This window comes from Asterias amurensis, chromosome 6 (assembly GCF_032118995.1).
Source record: "Asterias amurensis chromosome 6, ASM3211899v1".
NCBI lineage: Eukaryota > Metazoa > Echinodermata > Asteroidea > Forcipulatida > Asteriidae > Asterias > Asterias amurensis.
In genome coordinates, this window is record NC_092653.1 from 5,896,531 (window position 1) to 5,917,721 (window position 21,191).

The window sequence follows — 21,191 nt, forward strand, 5'->3', positions numbered from 1 at the left end:
CATTGTGTCTCATTTTGTGAATTATTCTTGTGTGGTTCGTTTACACTAGAGTGCATTCTCAGTAACTAGACCAAAGAGCGGGATAAGTATATTGTCTGAAGCTTTGCATGGTGTGGAGAAATAAGAAGAAACTATAAAAATAGTGAACTTGCGGGTACAACCATGTCTATATCTTTTAGGGTGAGTGTTGGGTCTGAAAAGAGCCGGTTTGGTCTCGACGTTTCGAACAGTATCTGCTCCTGAAGACAAGCAGAGTATACTGTTCGAAACGTCGATACCAAACCGGCTTTTTTTAGAGATTTACACATACGCAAGTATGAGAGCATGATAAGAGCAGGATAAAATAATATAATAATAAGACTTGTAATGCGCACAGTAAAAAAAAAAAAAAAAAAAAGCAGACACAACAAAATTAGTCATTGAAAACCTGTGACATAAGATAAGTTTTGAGAAGAGACCTGAATTTTGCGATACAAACACAAGATCGAAGATTAAGTGGTAGAGAGTTCCAGATGCGTATGCGTGGCGCGGCTGAAGAAAAAGACCTGTCACCCCATGAGGATGTCTTTGTATCTACAGAAATAACAGCTACCTCTGTGTCACCAGAGACATAAAACAAAAGTTATAACACTGCTCATCACTGACAGAAGTTCCCAATTACGAAGCTCAGACAATCTGTTTTATCATATCCCCATATTTGGAAATAAGATTTTTTTTTTTTTTTTACAAAACCGTTTTGTCGTCTACCTGAGCCACTATCTCTTGATATGTCACTCATTTTCAAAGACGTGATCTCTTGATATGTCACTCATTTTCAAAGACGTATGATTTTTTTTATGAGGGATATTGGTTGTTTCCAGCTATGTGTGTATATCCCCTTGTGTGAGTTTACTGAGTTCCCTTGACAGAAAGATCATCTAATAAACTAACAAACAACAAACAAACAAACAAACAACAAACAAATAAACAACAAACAACAAACTCGGTGTAGCATCGGCATTTGATTGATTTATGATTCGATACTGCACTATTCGATACTGCACTATTTCGTGAACGCAATGCCATTACTCGTGATAAACGTATTACCCTACACAACACACTATTAGGAATGAATGTACTCTGTAATACCAGTAAAAGGCCTATAATCATACAACATTATTATTATACGGTACTGTAACAAAAAAGGGTGGAATGTTTTCACTAATTCATGCAAACTTTGTCACATTTCATTTTTACAAAGAACAACTTGCCACATTATTTAAATATATCAGTTAATTTCTTCACATCGTTTTGTAGCCTTGAAGTTGGGTTTTTCTTCTGCGACAAGGTTATGATTTCTAAACCTCAGAATAGGTTGTTAAAAGGACAAGAGTTACTTTAGTTGGCACATGGTCTGGTCTGCTCTATAGATTAAAGCCATTGGACCCTTTCGGTTCAGAAACAAAAATAAAAGTTCACAGATTTACAAATAACTTCAGAAGGCAATGGTGAAAGACTTCTCTTGAAATATTATTCCATGAAATGCTTTACTTTTTGAGAAAACAGCAAAACAATACAAATGCTCGTTAACGAGAATTACGGATTTATTTGAAACACATGTCATGACACGGCGAAACGCGCGGAAACAGGAGTTGGTTTTCCCGTTATTTTCTCCCGACTCCGATGACCGATTGAGCCTAAATTTTCACAGGTTTGTTATTTGATATAGAAGGTGTGGGCATTGGACAACACTGTTTACCGAAAGGATCCAATGGCTTTAACGATGACTACATTTCTATTGTGATTGTAAAAAAAAAAACACCAGGAACATTTTTTTTTTACAATGTTTTTTTTGTCTACACTGGACACTGGAAAGGCCACTTTTTTCTTCTTCCAATAATAATATATAGCAAAATTTACTGTTTTGTTACAAAGACATAATAGAACCACCTAACACTTCCTATCATCAACATCATGTTTTTTTGTTGGTATAGTTTCTCGGGAAAATAATTTGTAGTTTCAAGTTTATAGTTTCTTTTTACAATAAGTACTAATAATGCATAAATTGCCCACAGCACAACATCAAGTTACCATTGACCGCATGTAATCCTAAAACGGCATCCATCGCTATATAAATACCAGCTATGTTATGTAATAATTGTTTTAGTCTATTAATATAGAATATTCAATATATCTGAATACAAAAATACATTTGAATGAGCCATTAATGAGAATTTTAACTATTGATTTACGCTGTAGTTATTATAATAGCAATATTACCAAGACAGCTTAAACATCTTGGGTCAATTTTAATAACACTCGTAACAGTTCGGATAAGAATTTACCTAGACTTGACTCAAGTCCCAATCCCGTGCCAATCTCAGAAAACTATTGTTTTGTAATGATTCCCCAACCTGTTCCATTCTCGGGACTAGCTACATTTTGACGGCGGCGGGGGTATGCTTAAGAACCTCCCGCACGAGAAGGCAAGGCACCGCATGGGACCGTACGGGCACGTTGTTGCATTATTTGGCGCGCCTAGTGACCTAAATACCTTGCAAAACGCAGAACGCATCTATGACTGCCAAACAAAGAAGCGGAAGAAGGTTACTAGTGCGTGCACATGCGCGCGTTGTGCAAGGTGACGCGACTGCTCTTCTGCGTATAAAATAATACATCCGGCGCACTTTGGTTTAAATTTGTGTTGGTTGTTTTTTACCTAGCTGGCATGCATGGCCGGCACAGTCTCATTATAAACGATCGCGGTTTCACATTCACGGATTATTCACTGCATTTTCATTTAATAGGATTTTAGAAAAGGTGTGCGGATGGTCGTGGACCTACAGAAGGCCTACATCATGTCAGTCTTTTATAAAGTACAGTTTTGGTGCACAGACGGCTTCAAAACGCGAGGTAGGTTTGCTTAGGGAGCTCAAATCTAAACCGATGATGTTCAAATTTTAAACTTCAAGTCAAAAATGTGTGCGCAAAAAAAAACGTAACGCACATGCGCCTGGAGATAATTCACTGATCGTGCGCTGATGTTTAGTTTATTCATGCGTCATAGATCACATGGTATAGTACAATGAGCGCGCAAATTTTTTGGACCCTGGAAACAAGTTTGGTGTGTTTGGACATTACGTCATACTATCACATCCATCGCTAGCTTTCAGTGTTAATACACGTTTCTTCAGTTCTCAGCGTGAATTTTGTTGCGGAAAGACTCAGATATGGGGTAAAATATACTTTTAATCGATACACATTAATTCTTTGCTTTGATTGGTTACTTTTCTGAGGATTATCGGGCAGGAATAAATAATTAAAGATGATTGTGTGAGGGTGTATTTATCTTTAAGATGAACGACAAGAAGTTAAGCAGGGATGATGGATACTATAGTTGAGGTGGATCGTTTCAAGGGGAAATACTGGGTGGATGTTTATGGTGCGAGTGATGATAAATAGTTCAAAAACTTGAGAATTAGGCTGATGATTAATGTCTTCGATTTGAAGGACAATTAGTGGTGCATGTTTGTGAGTGGTTGATGGATCAATGAGTTTGGACTTTTTGGAATAATATTTTGCGGGTGACATCGTTAGATGGTTTGGGTGATTCAAACCCCGGCTTCTAGTAATTCCTCAATGTTTAATGTTTTCTGCCTTGTGAGATGAGCTTATCTTGTTGTTAATATTCTTTAAAAACTATTGTTTTGGGTTTGTATTGTTTGACTTTCATGAAGTATGGAAATAATAAATGTGAGTTTGGATTGAATTGAAAATGGGTTGGTGGCTGACACTGATATGATAGTGGTTTGGTCGCTATACTTAGGAGAAGTTTTGTTGGATTTTGGGGATTGGAAGGGGGGGGGGTATGGTTTGGAATTGGTGAATAGAAGTAAATTATGGCGGTTGGGCATGAATAGCTGAAGGGAGTGGGAGGGGAGGGATGGTTGTTTAAGTGTTAGAATAATACAAAATAATAAAGCAATAGAGAGTTATGATTATTGGTATTTCTATTTTGTGTATTGATATGATTTCCATTACCATTGCCAACAATCTTACACATGCCAACTGACTTTTATGTCAGACAATACATGAATAATTTTGATACTTTCATTTAACAGTAAACTCAGTTACTTCTTGGTTGCGGTGACGGCTGCAGTCACCGTGGGGGCTTTCTGGTTCAATCGACGTCAAGAGGATGAAAACAATGAAAAGGAGATCATGTAAGCAATCATTTATTTATTCATTATCCTCAAAACCTCAAAAAATTGATAAAAAGATAAACATTACATCAAATATACAGTACAAGGGATATTAACACGTAAATAAAGAAACAGGATAAGTTAAATCAAAAACAAATATCACGGAAAATAAAAATAATAAATTGCGTTGTTTTCTGGTGACCATCTTTCCTTTCATAGAAAATTTACAGCTATTATGTTACTTGTTCATTCTTGCATTATAGTTTACAGGCACTGCCAAATAACGAAAACAGAACATGAAACGAGAATTATGATATGATTATTGTGTTACGTTAATATGACTCCATTTATTGTAGAATCTTGACTTTAAGAAAAGTTATTTTGCATTATCAATCTGATTCTTATTTTGTTTATTTGATTTTATTTCCACTTGAAATTTGTCCCTTTTAGTGAAAAGGAAAGTGACGTCGATAGTGGGTGAGTCTATCTTCCTATTAATTTACTGTTTTTATTATCATAATATGCAAAGAAAGAAATTTGCTTATCTGAGAACACGGGTAACAATCATTTGGAGCATTGTAGATTGAAAGATTTTATATTCTGTGTATTTTAATTTTTTTTCCCACAATTAGTACGAGTAGGAGAAGTTTGTTTCTGTGTGAGAGATGTCCAGAGGACAATAAAAAATTTAACCATTCCAATCATATTGAAGTTTTCTTATTATTTTCTCGAGGATAGTAAGTTAACACAGCGGGAAGAGTGTCTTCTTTGCTAATTGAAAGTGCTCCTTTTTTCATGCAGTGCAGTCGGTTTCTTTCAGGGAACAGTTTCATATAGAGATGCGTAGTTAGACAAAAAAAAATATAAAACAATCCCACTCAGCAGAAATAAATAAGCACGATACCAGTCACAGATTGTATATTATGTAACATGGTAATTTTGACTGGTAGCCTTATTCTAGTATAGAGCATAATTTTGCTGTGCTTAGCTGGTTTTTGTGCCTGAGCTCTATGAAATTGGACCCCGAAGAAGTTGCCCATGGCGATATTGCCTTTATGGTCTGTATTGCATGTTTCTGCGTTTCTTGAAAATATGGTAAATTATTGATTTATTGTCTCAATACTTATCCCCAAAGTTTGCCAGGCCATGTGGCAGACATGCTCCACGGTGGTGCGTTCTCCAAGGTGATCAAACCGAAGACGAACGACAAGAAGAACGCAATTAAGATGGCTCGGAAGGAGTTGAAGGTTCGTCCAAGTTACACTCAAGTCTTTGCTTTCATGATTAATTTCTCCCCTTGCAACAACAAATTCGCTTTGTGAATTTCCCTTCCTTCTCCAAGCGAAAGATGAAACATGCAAAGAGAAAACTTACAAAAGTCCCTCTTCGAAACTACGCCTTCGGCATTAGATTCGGCTTCAGGCTCCGTCCTCTCGTCTGAAGCGGACAAAGCACATACGCCAAGCACGCGCAATATTGTCAAAAGCCGTGGTTTCGAAAAGGTCCTAAGCAACATAAATCTTCAATCAATATACACCCGACGGCCAAACTACTTAATGTTCAATGCACAACTAAATATATCAGGTCAAAATTTGACTTATCAAAGTTTTTTTGTAACATACCCAATGTTAAACCTTTAAGTCCTTCAAGTAAACTAGTCAAATATCAGAAACTTTTTGTGAAGGGTTACAACGAGAAAGTTGGTAAGGGGTTACGACTCTGTGATGAATACAGTCAAAAATCAAACATCTAAAATGAGTGATGTATTTTTTAGTCCATTGTACAAACTTTAGAACTAAGTCTAAACCTGTTTTCACGTCTATTGACACATAGAAGCCTTTCCCTTCTTCATCTTGATTCCTTAAGCGTTGATACCCACAGGGAACATGACCTCGTGCTTTCACTTTGGTCCTCTTTGCAGGACAATCCCATGGAGGCTATGGGCGATGCCCGGGAACTTCTCCAGTCGATCCGGGCACCTCATCCCGCAGTCTACTTCAACATGGTCGATGATGTAAGCAAAAACATTACAGATTTCGTACAAAATATAAAATCAAAATTAAAATCTCACACCACTCACTGAGGCAGTGACACATGGGTTTGAACTTGATTAGTTCAAAGTCATTATTGAAACCAAACGTGTATTCAATGGTTCACTCTAATTTTTAATATTTATGTCTCCTCGTATGATTAAAAAAAAAGGTTTCACAAAAGCCTTGTTACTTACAAAACAATGGCAGTGTACATGTTGACTGAGAAGCTATTCCATTTGCTGCCAAAAATGTTCCACTCATAGTGTTATGGGCCTACAACTCACAACTCAATTAACAAATCATTCTGAAATGATGGATTTTGTTTTCAGGGTGCCGAGGAGCCTCCTGAACCTGAACTCCTGGGAATGGTTCCAGGAGGAGGACCGGGCTTCGTTGTCCTTAACTCAGACCAGGTAAATATAAAAATACAACAGTGACAAAAATCATCAGTCTTAGTTGGAGTCGTAAATACTACTAGCAATTTACTGAATAACTAGAGTGGCTTTTAGCCTTGTTTGGGCGAATTTGCATTCAAAGAAATGAAAGAAAATCTCAATCTTTTATATTCCAAACAAAACATTGCCTTCCCTCTTTTCACACCTTCTCTGAATTCCGCCTTTCAATGTCCTTGATGGGAGACCTCTTCGAAAACGTAGTCAAAATTTATTATATCTTTTCCCAATCATGTAAGTTCCGCTATCCCATAACCATTTCAATCTTTACCCTCGTGTCTCTCTTCACTCAATACTCAACTTGACTACACCACCATGCTGTGCTTTCCCATTTTGAATTTCCCGCCATCGTTTCCGTTTTCTTTACCATTCTAGTTCCTTGACAATGTACCACAGGAACTGCAAGAGCAGATGCTCGCTGAGCAGATGGCGTTTTTTCATCAGGGCGTCCCACTCAACTAGACAATATTTTATCACCACTTACAAGAATTAGCTTTTCTCTAAAACGGTCCTCGATAAACATACTGCTGCTTTTAGGAATGACAGTCGTTTATGCTGATGATGCTTTTTCCTTCCTGTAAGTGCAAATTGGTGCTGGCTCTAAGGCTGGTTCTTTGTTTTAGACCAATTGTTATTTCATGCAGTGTAATGATCAAATACATCAAATTTTTTCCGACATTTTTTTTCGACATTTCTTTTCAAGATAATAGACTTAATTATTATAGGAAATCGGTGCACCAAAAGTGCAATTAGGCAAACTAATTTAATTTAATCTAGGAAACTTCAAGACCATTTTTTTTTCGGCCGGTCGTTTTGTTTGAAATTTATTCAGGTGGGTTTATATGAATTAGATATTTCTTGTACTTGATGTTTAAAAATCATAAATCGGTTGGCTTATCAAATTGTTTTTGTTGAGATCTGGGTTAAGAAGGATAAGGCAGAAAACTTGATTGTCTTCATTTGTTAAAGCTCGATTGTAAGAAAAATGTCAAATTCTTGGGTTTTATTCTCAAAGTTCCTCCGGATTTATTTCTCTAGGGGTGCGGTGTTTTATTTTTGTCTCGCTTTGGTTCCTGGAATTCATAGCGAGGCAAACCATTAGCCGTACTTCGAGCACAGACTTCGTCTTTGAGAATTCTTCCTGATAACTTGCATTTTTTCCTGACTTTCTTGAGCTGAGCATCTGGATGCCACTGCATAGCAACCACATCAATAATCTGTCTGTCCTTCTTGTATAAATATCCGCATTCAACTTCAGAGCTTGAGTGTCACTTTTCAATTCAAACAAGGAATTTAAGCCAATCGACTTCTGTTTTGAGACTGATATTTGAAATGAAATTATTGCGCATATTTTTCATTTCATCACTTGAACTTGACAAGAGTAGCGTACTTTTTTCAAGATCTCTCAACTACAATTTTTTTTTTCGTTCTCAAGGTAAGAGCATACTAATATTTTCAGGTTTTTTTAAAACTTGTTTTCAAAGTTTTTTTTTCAAAGTTTTTTCTTTCAAACCATTTTTTTCAAACCATTTGTTTTCAAAGAATTTTTTTCACAATTTTTTTTTCAAAACATTTTTTTTTTTCAATCAATTTGTTCTTTTTAAAAAACGTTTTTTTTTTTTCAAAACAATTAAATGTTCTTTTCGAATCTAAGAACCTGTTCTATTACACTGCTTCCCCGACCATCGGCAATGACTTGGACTTGAGCCGGTCAGCCCTGGAGCCAGCCCACGTTGCAATCTCACAGTAACTTCGTTTTGAAATTCAAGAGTAGATTCCAGTATCTACTCTTCCCACAGATCCCACAACGGACTCTTCCATTTTCTCTCCAAGAAATTCAAAATAGCAAGAGACGTTTTTGAGTTCTGTCTTTCGGATGTGGAACTTTTTGTCTTCTAAGTAGATTCAGCATAAATCACTGTCATGCAAGTCCCATTCATCTGTACACACATTGTACTCAGTATTTACCACACATAGGGGTGTGATGGAGACTTCAATGTCTCATTCATTATTTATTTTTTAGTTGTCATCTGCGAATGATATTTTATATTATAACCGGTAATTTTTGCTCTGTCGTGCCATAACTCGAAACAGACAGAAATAAACTACCGGTGGCTTTCTTTCAACCAGTAAAGATTGCCATTCATATAGCGATTATACATTTTGGATTGAAGGAATTTGAAGTCACCAAACGCACACAATTCTATTGTTTTAGTCCGAACACCAGCTTGAGTTTACTCAAAGCCATGGTGAGTAAACCAGTACTGTAGCTAAATGGGATAGGAAGGGAGGAGTGTGTCCCCCAAGTTACCATCGGGTCATTTCTCAAGAAGCTTGTCAGAAAAATCAGTTGAGAGATTCGAAAAAGGGGTTTCGTAAAGGTCAATGAACTCGTGAGATCAGCACGTGAACTTTGACATCAGTTGACCTTATATGACTTCCCCCTCCCCTACTCATATGCGGTTATACTACTGGTCTGGGTATTATGAACAAGATCTAAGAATAGGTAAAACTTAATAGAATTTGATAACTGCTTTGGTTTTCTTTAAGAGATTGATTTGAACCATCTTGTTTCTTGGCATCTTAAAGGTGTTTTGTATAATCGTAACCGTCATGATTTTGATTCACAAATCAAAATCATGGAACCAGTTTTGCATAATTAGGCTCATCTGTCAATCACACGCTTCAAACTGCAAGTGGTTGTTCTGGCGTATATAAGACCAGTTGGGAATCATAAAATCTAGACAAATTCAGACATAACGGGATTGAACTATTTAACTATTCGGTGATGAGAAATTCCACCAGTTTTTTATTTTCTACAGAAGGACCTTTCACGGGGTAAAAATCCCCATTGGTTATTTTGACTCAGCTTGGATGAGATTCTACATCGTTGTAGCCCCATACCAAGAACCAGTGTTCTCTCACTGTCCATTCACATGAACCCTGGTTTTTATTTAAGTTCGGAAACACTTATTACTGCAGTAATTAAAGTATGTTTATATAGGAATAAATCAATATCTAAAAACCAACATTGTGTCTCATTTTGTGAATTATTCTTGTGTGGTTCGTTTACACTAGAGTGCATTCTCAGTAACTATACCAAAGAGCAGGATAAGTATATTGTCTGAAGCTTTGCATGGTGTGGAGAAATAAGAAGAAACTATAAAATAGTGAACTTGCGGGTACAACCATGTGTAAATCTCTATGGGCGATAAGTGTTGGCTCTGAAAAGAGCCGGTTTGGTATCGACGTTTCGAACAGTATCTGCTCCTGAAGTCGAGCAGAGTATACTGTTCGAAACGTCGATACCAAACCGGCTCTTTTCAGAGATTTACACATGGTTGTATACGCAAGTTAACTATTTATTTATAGTTTCTTCCTAAAGAGCAGGATGTCCTTGTATCTACAGAAGTAACAGCTAACTCTGTGTCGCCAGAGACATAAAACAAAAGTTATAACACTTCTCATCCCTGACAGAAGTTCCCAATTACGAAGCTCACACAATCTGTTTTATCATATCCCAATACTTGGAAATATAATTTTTTAGAAAACCGTTTTGTCGTCTATACTGAGTCACATCCTCTTGATTTGTCTGATCATTTTCAAAGACGTATGGGGGGAGATTGGCTGTTTCCAGCTTTGTGTGTGAGTTTACCGAGTTCCCTTGACGGAAAGATCATCTAAACTAACAAACAACAAACAAATAAACAACAAACAACAAACTCGGTGTAGCATCGGCATTTGATTTATTTATTATTCGATACTGCACTATTCGATACTGCACTATTTCGTGAACGCAATGCCATTACTCGTGATAAACGTATTACCCTACACAAGACACTATTAGAAATGAATGCACTCCAATGTACCAGTAATATAGGCCTAGTTATAATCATACAACATTATTATTATACAGTATTGTAACAAAAGAGGGTGGAATGTTTTCTCTAATTCATGCAAATTTTGTCACATTTCATTTTTAGTTACACAGACCACCTTCCACATTAAGATACATGAATTAATTTCTTCACATCGTTTTGAAGCCGTGAAGTTGGGTTTTTCTTCTGCGACAAGGGTATGATTTCTAAACCTCAGAATAGTTTGTTAAAAGGACAAGAGTTACTTTAGTTGGCACATGATCTGGTCTACTCTATAGATTAACGATGACTACTTTTCTATTGTGGTTATAAAAAAAAAACACCAGGAACTTTTTTTTTACAATGTTTGATTTGTCTACACTGAACACTGGAAAGGCCACTTTTTTTCTTCTTTCAATAATATATAGTAAAATTTACTGTTTTGTTACAGAGACATAACAGAACCACCTAACACTTACTATCATCAACGACATGTTTTTTGTTGGTACAGTTTCTCGGGAAAATAATTCGTAATTTCTGAAAAAAATCTGTTCAGAAAACAAGTGTCAAGTCTTCCTCATCATTATCCAAAATCTAAACCGCAAATGGCTTTGTGCTACGATAAATTTCGCGATCAAGTTTTTAGTTTCTTTTTACAAGAAGTACTAATAATGCATAAATTGCCCACAGCACAACATCAAGTTACCATTGACCGCATGTAATCCTAAAACGGCATCCATCGCTTTATAAATACCAGCTATATTATGTAATAATTGTTATAGTCTATTAATATAGAATATTCAATATATCTGAATACAAAAATACATTTGAATGAGCCATTAATGAGAATTTTAACCATTGATTTACGCTGTAGTTATTATAATAACAATATTACCAAGACAGCTTAAACATCTTGGGTCAATTTTAATAACACTCGTAACAGTTCGGATAAGAATTTACCTAGACTTGACTCAAGTCCCAATCCCGTGCCAATATCAGAAAACTATTGTTTTGTGATATTCTGCATTCCCCAACCTGTTCCATTCTCGGGACTAGCTACATTTTGACGGCGGCGGGGTATGCTTAAGAACCTCCCGTACGAGAACGGGACTTGAATCAAGTCTAGAATTTACCCGGGTTCCAGGTTCTAGACCCATGTCTGGGTCACACTGACCGCTAAAAGAGTTAAAAATTGTATTTTTGTTTAAACTTGGGCAGTTTAACCCATTTCCTGGGCCATTATGAAATGTCAGATTCAGTGTCATACAGTTTGATAACCTGTATGTGCTAAGCCAATTTGTTAATCTGCCGATATCTTTACTTAGCAGTACTGTTAAATTACTAAGTACGCCCTCTACAATTAAAAATTAAAGGGAAGGTACACGTTTGGTAATTACTCAAAACAAATATTAACTTAAAAACTGACTTGGTAACGAGCATTGGAGAGCTGTTGATAGTTAAAAACATTGTGAGAAACGACTCCCTCTGAAGTAACGTAGTTTTTGAGAAAGAGGTAATTTCTCACTAAAATAACAAAATACTTCTAGCTAGAAGTGTTTTATTCCTATCTGAAAGCACACAAGTTCGTCCAACAAGGGTGTTTTTTCTTTCATCATTTTCTTGCAACTTCGATTACCGATTGAGCCCAAACTTTCACAGGCTTGTTATTTTATGCTTATGATGGGATACATCAAGTGAGAAGACTGGTCTTTGACAATTACCCAACGTGTACAGTGCCTTTAAGAAAACACCCACCGGTGAGTACTTTTTCAATTACACAATGCAGTACTGGTTCTTTCTTACATTTTAAACAAAAAACACCCCTCTAGATAAAGTTTGGGGAAACTATACACTTATCATTATATCAAATATTAGTTTCATCTTCTTGGGTAGATTTCACAAAGAGTTAAGACTAGTCTCGAGTCAGGACGAGTTACTCGTCCTTACTCAGGAGTACCTTTGTGTAATCGACCCCCGATAAGTCAAGGGTAAAATACTTGACTAAAATGAGACAGTTTAACGTTTGACAATACATGTAAGTCCATGAAACAATAGGTCTTAATCCACCTGTAGTAGTATATTAACTTGAAACTTTTTTAATAGACTAAACACCAGGGTTTTATCCCTTTTTATATGTTTCTCTTTTTACAGTTATGGCACATTATAAAACTTTAAGTCTCTGTATATACTTTTAGCGAACAGTTTATGTTTTATTTTGTGCAAGGTCTGGATACAGTGGTTTATTGTTACTCTAGGGGTATTCTTGAGTCTAAGATGGCGCTTCACTGGTTACCAAACTCTGCCTTGACAAGTATGATACTGGTACCTCGCAACGTGGCCAAGAATATAACCATAATGTACAAAATAAAAGGAATATTTTGAGAAAATTTGCCTTTAAACCACCACTTAATACAAGTGGATGGATTACAACCATACACGTCATCAGAAGAAATGGCAACATGATATTTTAATATAAGATGCACTAATCAACGGTATACTTTATACTTTAGTACTGCATCGCTATCAATCCATGGTATAAGTAACCCCACGGACAAACTTTAAAATCTCATCCACAAAAGAAACCCCAATTGGCCTTTCTGTCAATACGAGGGACCATCACACCCGCAAGAATGGACAGTCTCCAGGGGGCAGTCAACAGGGTGGCACTGGGGACTGCCTAGTGAGTCTCAGGGACAATTTTTAAAACCTTACAAACACACAATAAACTACAAATCTGCTTTGGTTTTTACCCGATTTAGTTCCGAACCCTTGGTTTCGTCCGTGACGCATCTCTCCTTAGTATTAAGATAGAGACTCTGTCATGGGGAAGGGGAAATACCTTTAAGACAGTACAAGTGAAAACATCACTGAAGTTTCCAATAATCGAATACAAATAAAGAGTACTATAAAGAAATTTAGGTAAATGATCCGCTAGATAAATATATTTTATATCTGTATTTATATATGCTGTGTCTGTTTATCAATCAACTTTGTATATAATATTTCATAAATTATTTACCATTATAGGCTCTAACCATTGACAATTAACCTGGAGAATGAGCGAATCTGTTTTGACTAAACGAAGGAGCCAAAGCCAGTGTGGCCACACAGAAGGCTAGAGAGGAAAATGGTATGGTCCCTTTCATGAAAAAGCACAACATTCCTACAGTTGTATACAGGGAACCTCTCAGATAAAGCTGCAGTCTGCGGCAGAATTCAATAAACTGTTTCAGCTCAAAATCATCGTTTAACAACTTTGCTAACTAAAGCACAACCCGACAGGATCTGCTGGCCAACCACAGCCACAACCAATCTGTAACAAAGGCTGCTCAGTATTTGTCACTGCTCAGGGAGTTTAATAACTGTCAAAAATTGGGCCAAAGTGACAAAAAAAATTATTAATAAAACTGCAGTAGTCACATAGTACATTTAATTGATATGTTAATTTATATATCCACTTGTTTGACTTTTGAGTTGAAATAGTACAACGTTTATACATGTTCCTACAAAAAGAACTTTAATGCTTCTGAACAATGATTGGTTCACTCTTTTTGTTTTAACAATTTAAACAATCATAGATCAGGTTTCTTTGTATTTTTGGGGCGATAAATAAATGAGTTGCAAAGAGTTAAATTTCGACCACAGCAGTCTTTGTTTAGCCTTCGAGAAAGACCCTGCTTGGTCTAAAACATCTGGCGATAATAAATTTTCTGGTCTTTGTACCATGGTTCATTTTGGTCAAGCAGAACTGGTTACATTTTCCAAAATAAATAGGTGATTAGAGAAATTTTGACATAGTTTTGTTTGGAACTAATTATATACAAGTTAGGAATGAAGTCAAAATATGTCTGAACGACAAATCAATAAATTTGAACTAGTAGATTTATGTGAAATTGCCTCTGAATAAATTAATAAATTAACTATCATTTCATCTCAAGTAGAATAAATTTCAAGTCAGAGGTGGATTCTCTAAAGAATGAATACTATAATTTTATAACAACGATCAAATGTAAAACCAAAATGTGACGGTTTGTTTCAATAAATTAATAAACTATCAAATTAAATTATTTATAAATATACTCTGTTTGAAAACTTCTTCAATCGTCAAATTTTTAATTGAATACTTGGTAACCGATAACATGAAGATTTTTGTTTATATTTACGAATGAAAAAATATTAATAAATGAGGTATAGTATACATATATTTTTGTGTATTAAAAATCAATTAGTGATTGACACATGATTGAAAGACACATGTGTCAATTTATAGAATAAATCAAAATTCAAAGGTGGATTAATTTCTTTGAAACGAAATGTGAATACATTTCTTAAACGCCAAGTGATGGTATTAAAAAAAGATCAATTCTCATTCAGCGAGATTGGTTTCTTCAAGGAGATTCCTTCAAATCAACTCATCGATTTATTGAGTCTTTAAATTTCACTTAATTGTTTACATCGTCAAAGACATTGGCCCAATTGCATAGAGCTGCTAAGCACAAAAATTTGCTAAGCATAAAAAAAAATCCTTGATAAAAACAAGATTACCAACCAAATTTCCACGTGATCTCAGACTAAGCAAACAACAGCTGAACACCAGCAACAAGCAATATGCAACAAATGGACATTTGGTTAGTAATCCTGTTTTAATCAAGGAAGAAATTTCATGCTAAGCAAATATTGGCGCTTAGCAGCTCTATGAAATTGGGCCATGGACATTTACAACAATAATCTCTGGGACTGTACTAAATAGCATACTTTTATCTTATTTACATATATTTAACATTTTGTAAATTCCACATTTTTGGGGGACCAAGACGAATTCACCAAAAAACATTTAAATCACAGAAAGGAGAAGTTCTATTCCTTTTGTATAAAAATTCACAAGATCTCTTTTTTATGTACAGGTTAATCTAGTTGTTTGCTTTCAAAACATTGAATAAAAAATATTAAAATTGGCGACAGTGTCAAATAATTTGCCCACTGCCTTCTACTTGAAATTGCACTTCTATTTTTAACGCTAAAACTACTCCACAAGAAAGCTACTTAAGTATTGTACAAATATTATTTAAAATCTGCATTTATTTAGAAGTTTCTCATCAACAGCAAAAAACGATAACACTTTTTAAAGCATGTACTAAACTTTACATGCTTTCTGTCACATATTGGTACCAGTTTGTTTCATTGTGAGATACAAAGCAAGTGACTTTTACCGCAAAATGAAACTCACTAGAAGTGAGTTTCATTGCTGCTGAGTTTTAACGCAAAATACTTCACTGTAGGTGAGTTTCAATCCAAGCGAGTTGAACTGTAGGTGAGTTCTTTTCATAAAACAGTTTTGAGTAGGTGAGTTTTATATTTCGTTGCTGGCGGGTTTCACTGCAAGAGAGTTTACAGTACAATATGGGTGAGTTTCAACGAGTTGCACAGTAGGTGAGTTCTTTTCATAAAACAGTTTAGCTTATGTGAGTTTTATATTTCGCTGCTGACTGGTTTCACAGCAAGAGAGTTTACAGTACATTACAGGTGAGTTTCAATGAAACGAGTTGCACTATAGTTGAGTTCTTTTCATAAACAGTTTAGAGTAGGTGAGTTTTATATTTCACTGCAAGAGAGTTTACAGTACAATATGGGCGAGCTTCAACCCAAGCGAGTTACATTGTAGGTGAGTTCTTTTTCATAAAACAGTTTAGAGTACATGTAGGTGAGTTTTATATTTCACTGCAAGAGAGCTTGCAGTGAAATATGGGGGAGCTTCAACCCAAGCGTTTCACTGCAAGAGAGTTTACAGTACAATATGGGTAAGTTGCAATGAAATGAGTTACATTGTAGGTGAGTTCTTTTCATAAAACAGTTTGTGAGTTCTTTTCATAAAACAGTTTAGAGTAGGTGAGTTTTATATTTCACTGCAAGAAAGTTTACAGTACATTATGGGTGAGTTGCAATGAATTGAGTTGAACTATAGGTGAGTTCTTTTCATTGTACAGTTTACCCTGGTTACCCTAAGTTATTTTTTCATAAGTCAACGACTCAGCGTTTCGGTCCGTATATGCTCTGATCGTCGCCGGAGAGAATGCAGAACTCTGTTGCTGGATGCTGCTTACGTACTGCCTCGTAAGGGATTAACTGGTAGATATATTCTAAGCTGAACATCGATGGGGAGGAAGGGGGGAGGGTTCGACCGCTCAGTCGTCAGTAAAGATCTCGTCAGACAGTGTATGCCAACGCTCAAACTTCCTGTCTGTGTTCTTGAGCGTCTCAAACCAGTGGCGTAGACGCTCTCCTTTGCAGTTGATGCCCAGCTGAAGACCACCTGGAGGATAAAAATCAACAAGTTTGGTGGCGGGAAAATTAAAAAAAAAACAAATGAGAAGCAAGCAATTAAAGGTAATTACTCCGGCCTATATAGTAATTGAGGCGTTGCATGGTGAGGTATCAAATATATATTTGGTTTGCAGAAACACCATATGTGTATCTACTTGCTGGGTAGATTATGTACTATAACAATATTCTACTACCATGGACTTGATATTTCGTAATTTGGGATACTTCTCTACTACCGCAGGGTAGATTTTTAAAATTCAGGAGACTTCTCAGTTCTTAAAAGAACTGTCCTGCTTTTTAACTACAACCTGGGCAGAAGGTAGGAAATCAGCCGGGACTACTACTTACGCTATAATGGATCGAGGGGACTTCTCATGATTAACTTCACTACCGCGGAGTAAGTTCTTAATCGATCTCGACGATTCGACTAGCTTGCCGCTAGCCACCGTCTGGAGACTGAGACCAATCATGATAACTTACCGATGTAGTCATTGTGTTTGCCAAGATCCTTGTCCCATACAGTGATCTCCAGAGTCTTCTTAGCTAGATCACTGTGTGCTACCTCATAGTGAAACTCCTACAGGTCAAAACATAAGACAAAACATGAGAATACTAGCCCAATGTTTCTCACAGCGGAACACCACGCATATATGGGACGCAAGTGACTGTACACCTTTGTGGTTTTAACAATAACACGTCAGATTTTTTTTAACGGCAGGAACAACTTGGCTGACATTTATGTCCACCCAGACTTTCCACTGTGAGTAATGCTCAATATGCTTCACTTGTACAAAGTGGGACAACAGGTTCTGGAAAACTTGCCGTGTAAAATCCCTTGTTGCCACCATTGTTCGTCATTAAATTTGGCTTCATGTGGGAGGCAAGTCTGAGCGCTCCGAGATTCTAGCATACTTTGGCAGAGTTTTGGCCGAAGTTCTCCAAATCACTGTGAGTGCTTTCTGAACTACAGACCAACAACACCAAATCACTGAGCTAACTATGAGAACCTTGATGGTGATTGGTCGATGGAGCTCAATGGATCGGTGCAGTTGTTTGACCACAAAATAGAAGTAGTTTATGACAACATTTTGCAAGGAATCATTGGCAAAGATGAAAAGTAAAGCTTCTGGATGTATTCAGTTGACCAACCTCATTAAACTCAGGGTTGAGCGTCCTCTTCTTGGTGGATGTCTTGTGCTTTGTCTTCTTGCCAGCATCTGGCTTCAAGTATCTGCAGTGGAGGCAATAAGTAAAACAAACAGGGATAAGACAAGTCAGGATCCTAGTAAGGAGGAACTGCAGTGTTAAGTTGTGATGACCACAGAGAGTCATGGCATATGTTGCCCCTGTTCATGGCCTCGGTGCCCCTTAAAAAGTTACCCATTGAATCCCCCAAATCAAGGGTAATTTTTAGAGTCCGCAAAGGGACGATACTGACGAGGGAATTGTGCATTCGTAAGTTAACAGTGAAGTGGGTCTCTGAAGTGGACTTTAAGATTTCCTATTGTGACAAATAAGAAAACTCGCTGTTGAAAAGTGCTCTTGTGCGGTCCAAAATATCAATTGCACTTCATAGAGGTATATCTAAGAGCTAGAGTGTGCACTGGACTAGTTAGACGGACCGGCGTGCGGCCGTTTTGTAAGTTGAAGAAAAAATACATTGCATAGAGTGTGTTTATCATACGCACACACCGACGTGTACATCATATTTAATGCGCTTACAATGTCAATCTTACAAAATGTTGCGCGTGTCTTCTTACTGTCCTGATGCGTTTGTGCGCGCAGCGTCACCAGTGCGCCCTCTAGTTCTTATGTATAACTCTATGCTGGCACTCACACTTTAACGTATGGATCGGAGTAACCGTTGTTGTCCATAGCGGCGAGGCCAGCACATCTCACGATCCCAACCACCAGCTGCTGTTTGCTCTTGACGTACTTGAGGGTCGTTAAGATCTTGCCTCTCTCTCCGATCAACTCATCGTCCTTCTCAAGCTACAGATGAGGACAAGACGAAGATGTTATTTGAAGAAATGATGAGAGGTTTTTCTCTCTCTTTAGCATTAGGTGAAATTTAAACTTCCTTTAAAAAAAAAAAAAAAATGCTGGAATGTGAAAGTCTCATTTAAATAATCTAGGCCTTGATAATGTACAAACTAAAAAATATGAATTGCGACTGTTTCCAATTATTATTTTGTTAAGTATACAGCAACTATAAGGGCAATATGAATTGTAAACAATGCATGAACTATATTTGGATAATAATACTACATGAAACTCAAACTGGACCACTCAAAACGCCGTTGGAAATCAGTGAATACAAATAAACATTGACCTATAACCTTGAATATAAGAATAATTTCCCAAAATATATTACAACCACATACACTGTATAATATAAAGAAACGTACGATTCACTTATGCTTGAATGCTGGAATGAAAACATGTAGGGGGTCACTAGCCCCCCCTACAGGTAAACTTCCAATGTTTCTAAGGCTGTTTGCCAAACCAGGGCTCAAGCTTCAGCTCCAGTCCAGGCACTGACCAAAGCTGTACTCCTTTTTTTGACAAATTACAAATGGAGCCAAAGCCGATGACGTGGTTTCAAAAAGGCCCTATATGATTCAGAGCATGTGCCGATTCTAAGAACAATGGATAAACCCGGTAAGTCTACCGCCCTCTATCATCCACAAAAGTCTCCCCGCTGATTAGATCTGTGTACGGAAAGGTAATCGGTATTCAAGGAGCATACTCTAACACAATTCTAGAACAACGGTATAAGCACAGGGTGAAAATGCAGTTTATACACAAAATAAAAGACACATGGGTAGATTTGAACATAGAATTAAATTAAAACAATCAATTACAATAAAATGCATCAGAAGAATAAAATGTAGCAGTAAATATACACACACATAATTATGTTATGGAGAAAGTGCATCAAAATTCACTGTATGATCAGCATGAGAAAGATCAATATTAAAAGCCAAATTTTCAAAAGGCAATGCAATTAAATATCAAAAGATTATGGTTACACATAAAACACATGGCAAAAAGCAAACCTGGTAATTTAAAATAATGAATTTTAACAGCACTATAGACTCTGTACATCACAACAAACAGAACTTGGGGCGTGAGCCTGGGCCTCCCCTTTGCTCTTGAGAATTGTTTTGTCAAATTCAGGATACGGAGTCCATGAGCCTTTATGAGATATGGCAGACACAATGCTACAACTTATTAGCTTTGGATAAATTTCTGTATAAACCCAAACCAAGCAGTGCACTCTTAAAGGCAGTGGACACTATTGGTATTTACTCAAAATAATTATTATAACAAAACCTTTCTTGATTATGATTAATATGGAGAGGTTGATAGCGTAAAACATTGTGAGAAACAGCTCCCTCTGAAGTGAAGTAGTTTTCGAGAAAGAAGTAACTTTCCACAAATTTGATTTTGAGACCTCAGTTTTACAATTTGAGGTCTCGAAATCAAGCATCTAAAAGCACACAACTTCGTGTGACCATGGTGCGACAAGGGTGTTTTTTTCTTTCATTAATATCTTGCAACTTCAACGACCGATTGAGCTCAAATTTTCACAGGATTGTTATTTTACGCATATGTTGAGATAAACCAACTGTGAAGACTAGTCTTTGACAATGTGTCTTTAAATGTCTGCCATATCTCAAAAAGGCCAATGTCCCAGTGAACATGGTGAAAGAACCCTTTTAAAAATGAAAATGGCCTTGCCCTCTCAACGTTTAAATCCACGGCGTGCAAATTGATGTTGGCTTACCGGCAATTGTTTCTCTAGATACACACTCATGCTCTTGGTGGTGTGTGGCGTCAGCTTACGTAGGGGCAGGCGGTACTCCCCAATGAAGTCATTGTGGCCAAACTTATCCTCATCCAGGACAGACAGTCTGAAAAAAAAAGAGTTTAGAGAATGGATGACTAGACAATTATTCGCCTCCGAGGTAGGGGTAGAGGGTCGCAGCCCAGTGGTCTGGTAGACTAAACTCAGGGTATGGTGGCACCAGAATCAAATTTCACATTCATGAGAGATCACCTAACATCACTTCAAAGTGACGAACTGATTTGGGATATCGACCCAAATCAACTGCCACCAGTGGAATGTTGCAACCTACATGTGGATTTGAATCCCGGTAGTGACACTTGTCTCCTTGAGCAAGACACTTAACCATAAGCTTCTCTCCACCCAGGAGTAAAATGGGAACCTGTGAGGGCAGAGATGGTTCTTGTCATTGATTTAGCCGAGTAGCGCATTTGTTGCAAAAGGCTGTATCGTCCCCAGGGCGCTGAGATGGTTTAAGGAATGATTTAAGGCCCAGT

The 21,191-nt window shown here is 36.9% G+C and overlaps 2 protein-coding genes across 6 annotated transcripts in view; one reads left to right on the forward strand and one right to left on the reverse strand.

The window, feature by feature from the left end:
• Window positions 1–3,088: 3,088 nt before the first annotated feature.
• Window positions 3,089–9,675, forward strand: LOC139939139 (uncharacterized). 2 transcript variants are annotated; one of them, XM_071934891.1, is made up of 7 exons: window positions 3,089–3,214; window positions 4,101–4,202; window positions 4,632–4,658; window positions 5,317–5,428; window positions 6,103–6,195; window positions 6,544–6,627; window positions 7,042–9,675. In XM_071934891.1, exons 1-7 carry the CDS (start codon window positions 3,210–3,212, stop codon window positions 7,126–7,128), a joined length of 510 nt encoding a protein of 169 aa, XP_071790992.1. In that variant the 5' UTR covers window positions 3,089–3,209; the 3' UTR covers window positions 7,129–9,675. The 2 variants fall into 2 exon arrangements, with proteins under 2 accessions (XP_071790992.1, XP_071790993.1); XM_071934892.1 differs by lacking the exon at window positions 4,632–4,658.
• A 731-nt stretch (window positions 9,676–10,406) lies between these two features.
• The window catches only part of LOC139938943 (rabphilin-3A-like), a 58,924-nt gene continuing 48,139 nt past the window's right edge, over window positions 10,407–21,191 (reverse strand). For all 4 annotated transcript variants that reach the window (XM_071934617.1, XM_071934619.1, XM_071934618.1 and 1 more), the window contains 5 exons: window positions 20,635–20,761; window positions 18,682–18,836; window positions 17,994–18,075; window positions 17,325–17,421; window positions 10,407–16,833 (listed from right to left, as the gene is read on the reverse strand). In XM_071934617.1, coding sequence (XP_071790718.1) covers window positions 16,706–16,833; window positions 17,325–17,421; window positions 17,994–18,075; window positions 18,682–18,836; window positions 20,635–20,761 — 589 coding nt within the window. In that variant the 3' untranslated portion in view covers window positions 10,407–16,705. The remainder of the gene's footprint in view (window positions 16,834–17,324; window positions 17,422–17,993; window positions 18,076–18,681; window positions 18,837–20,634; window positions 20,762–21,191) is intronic.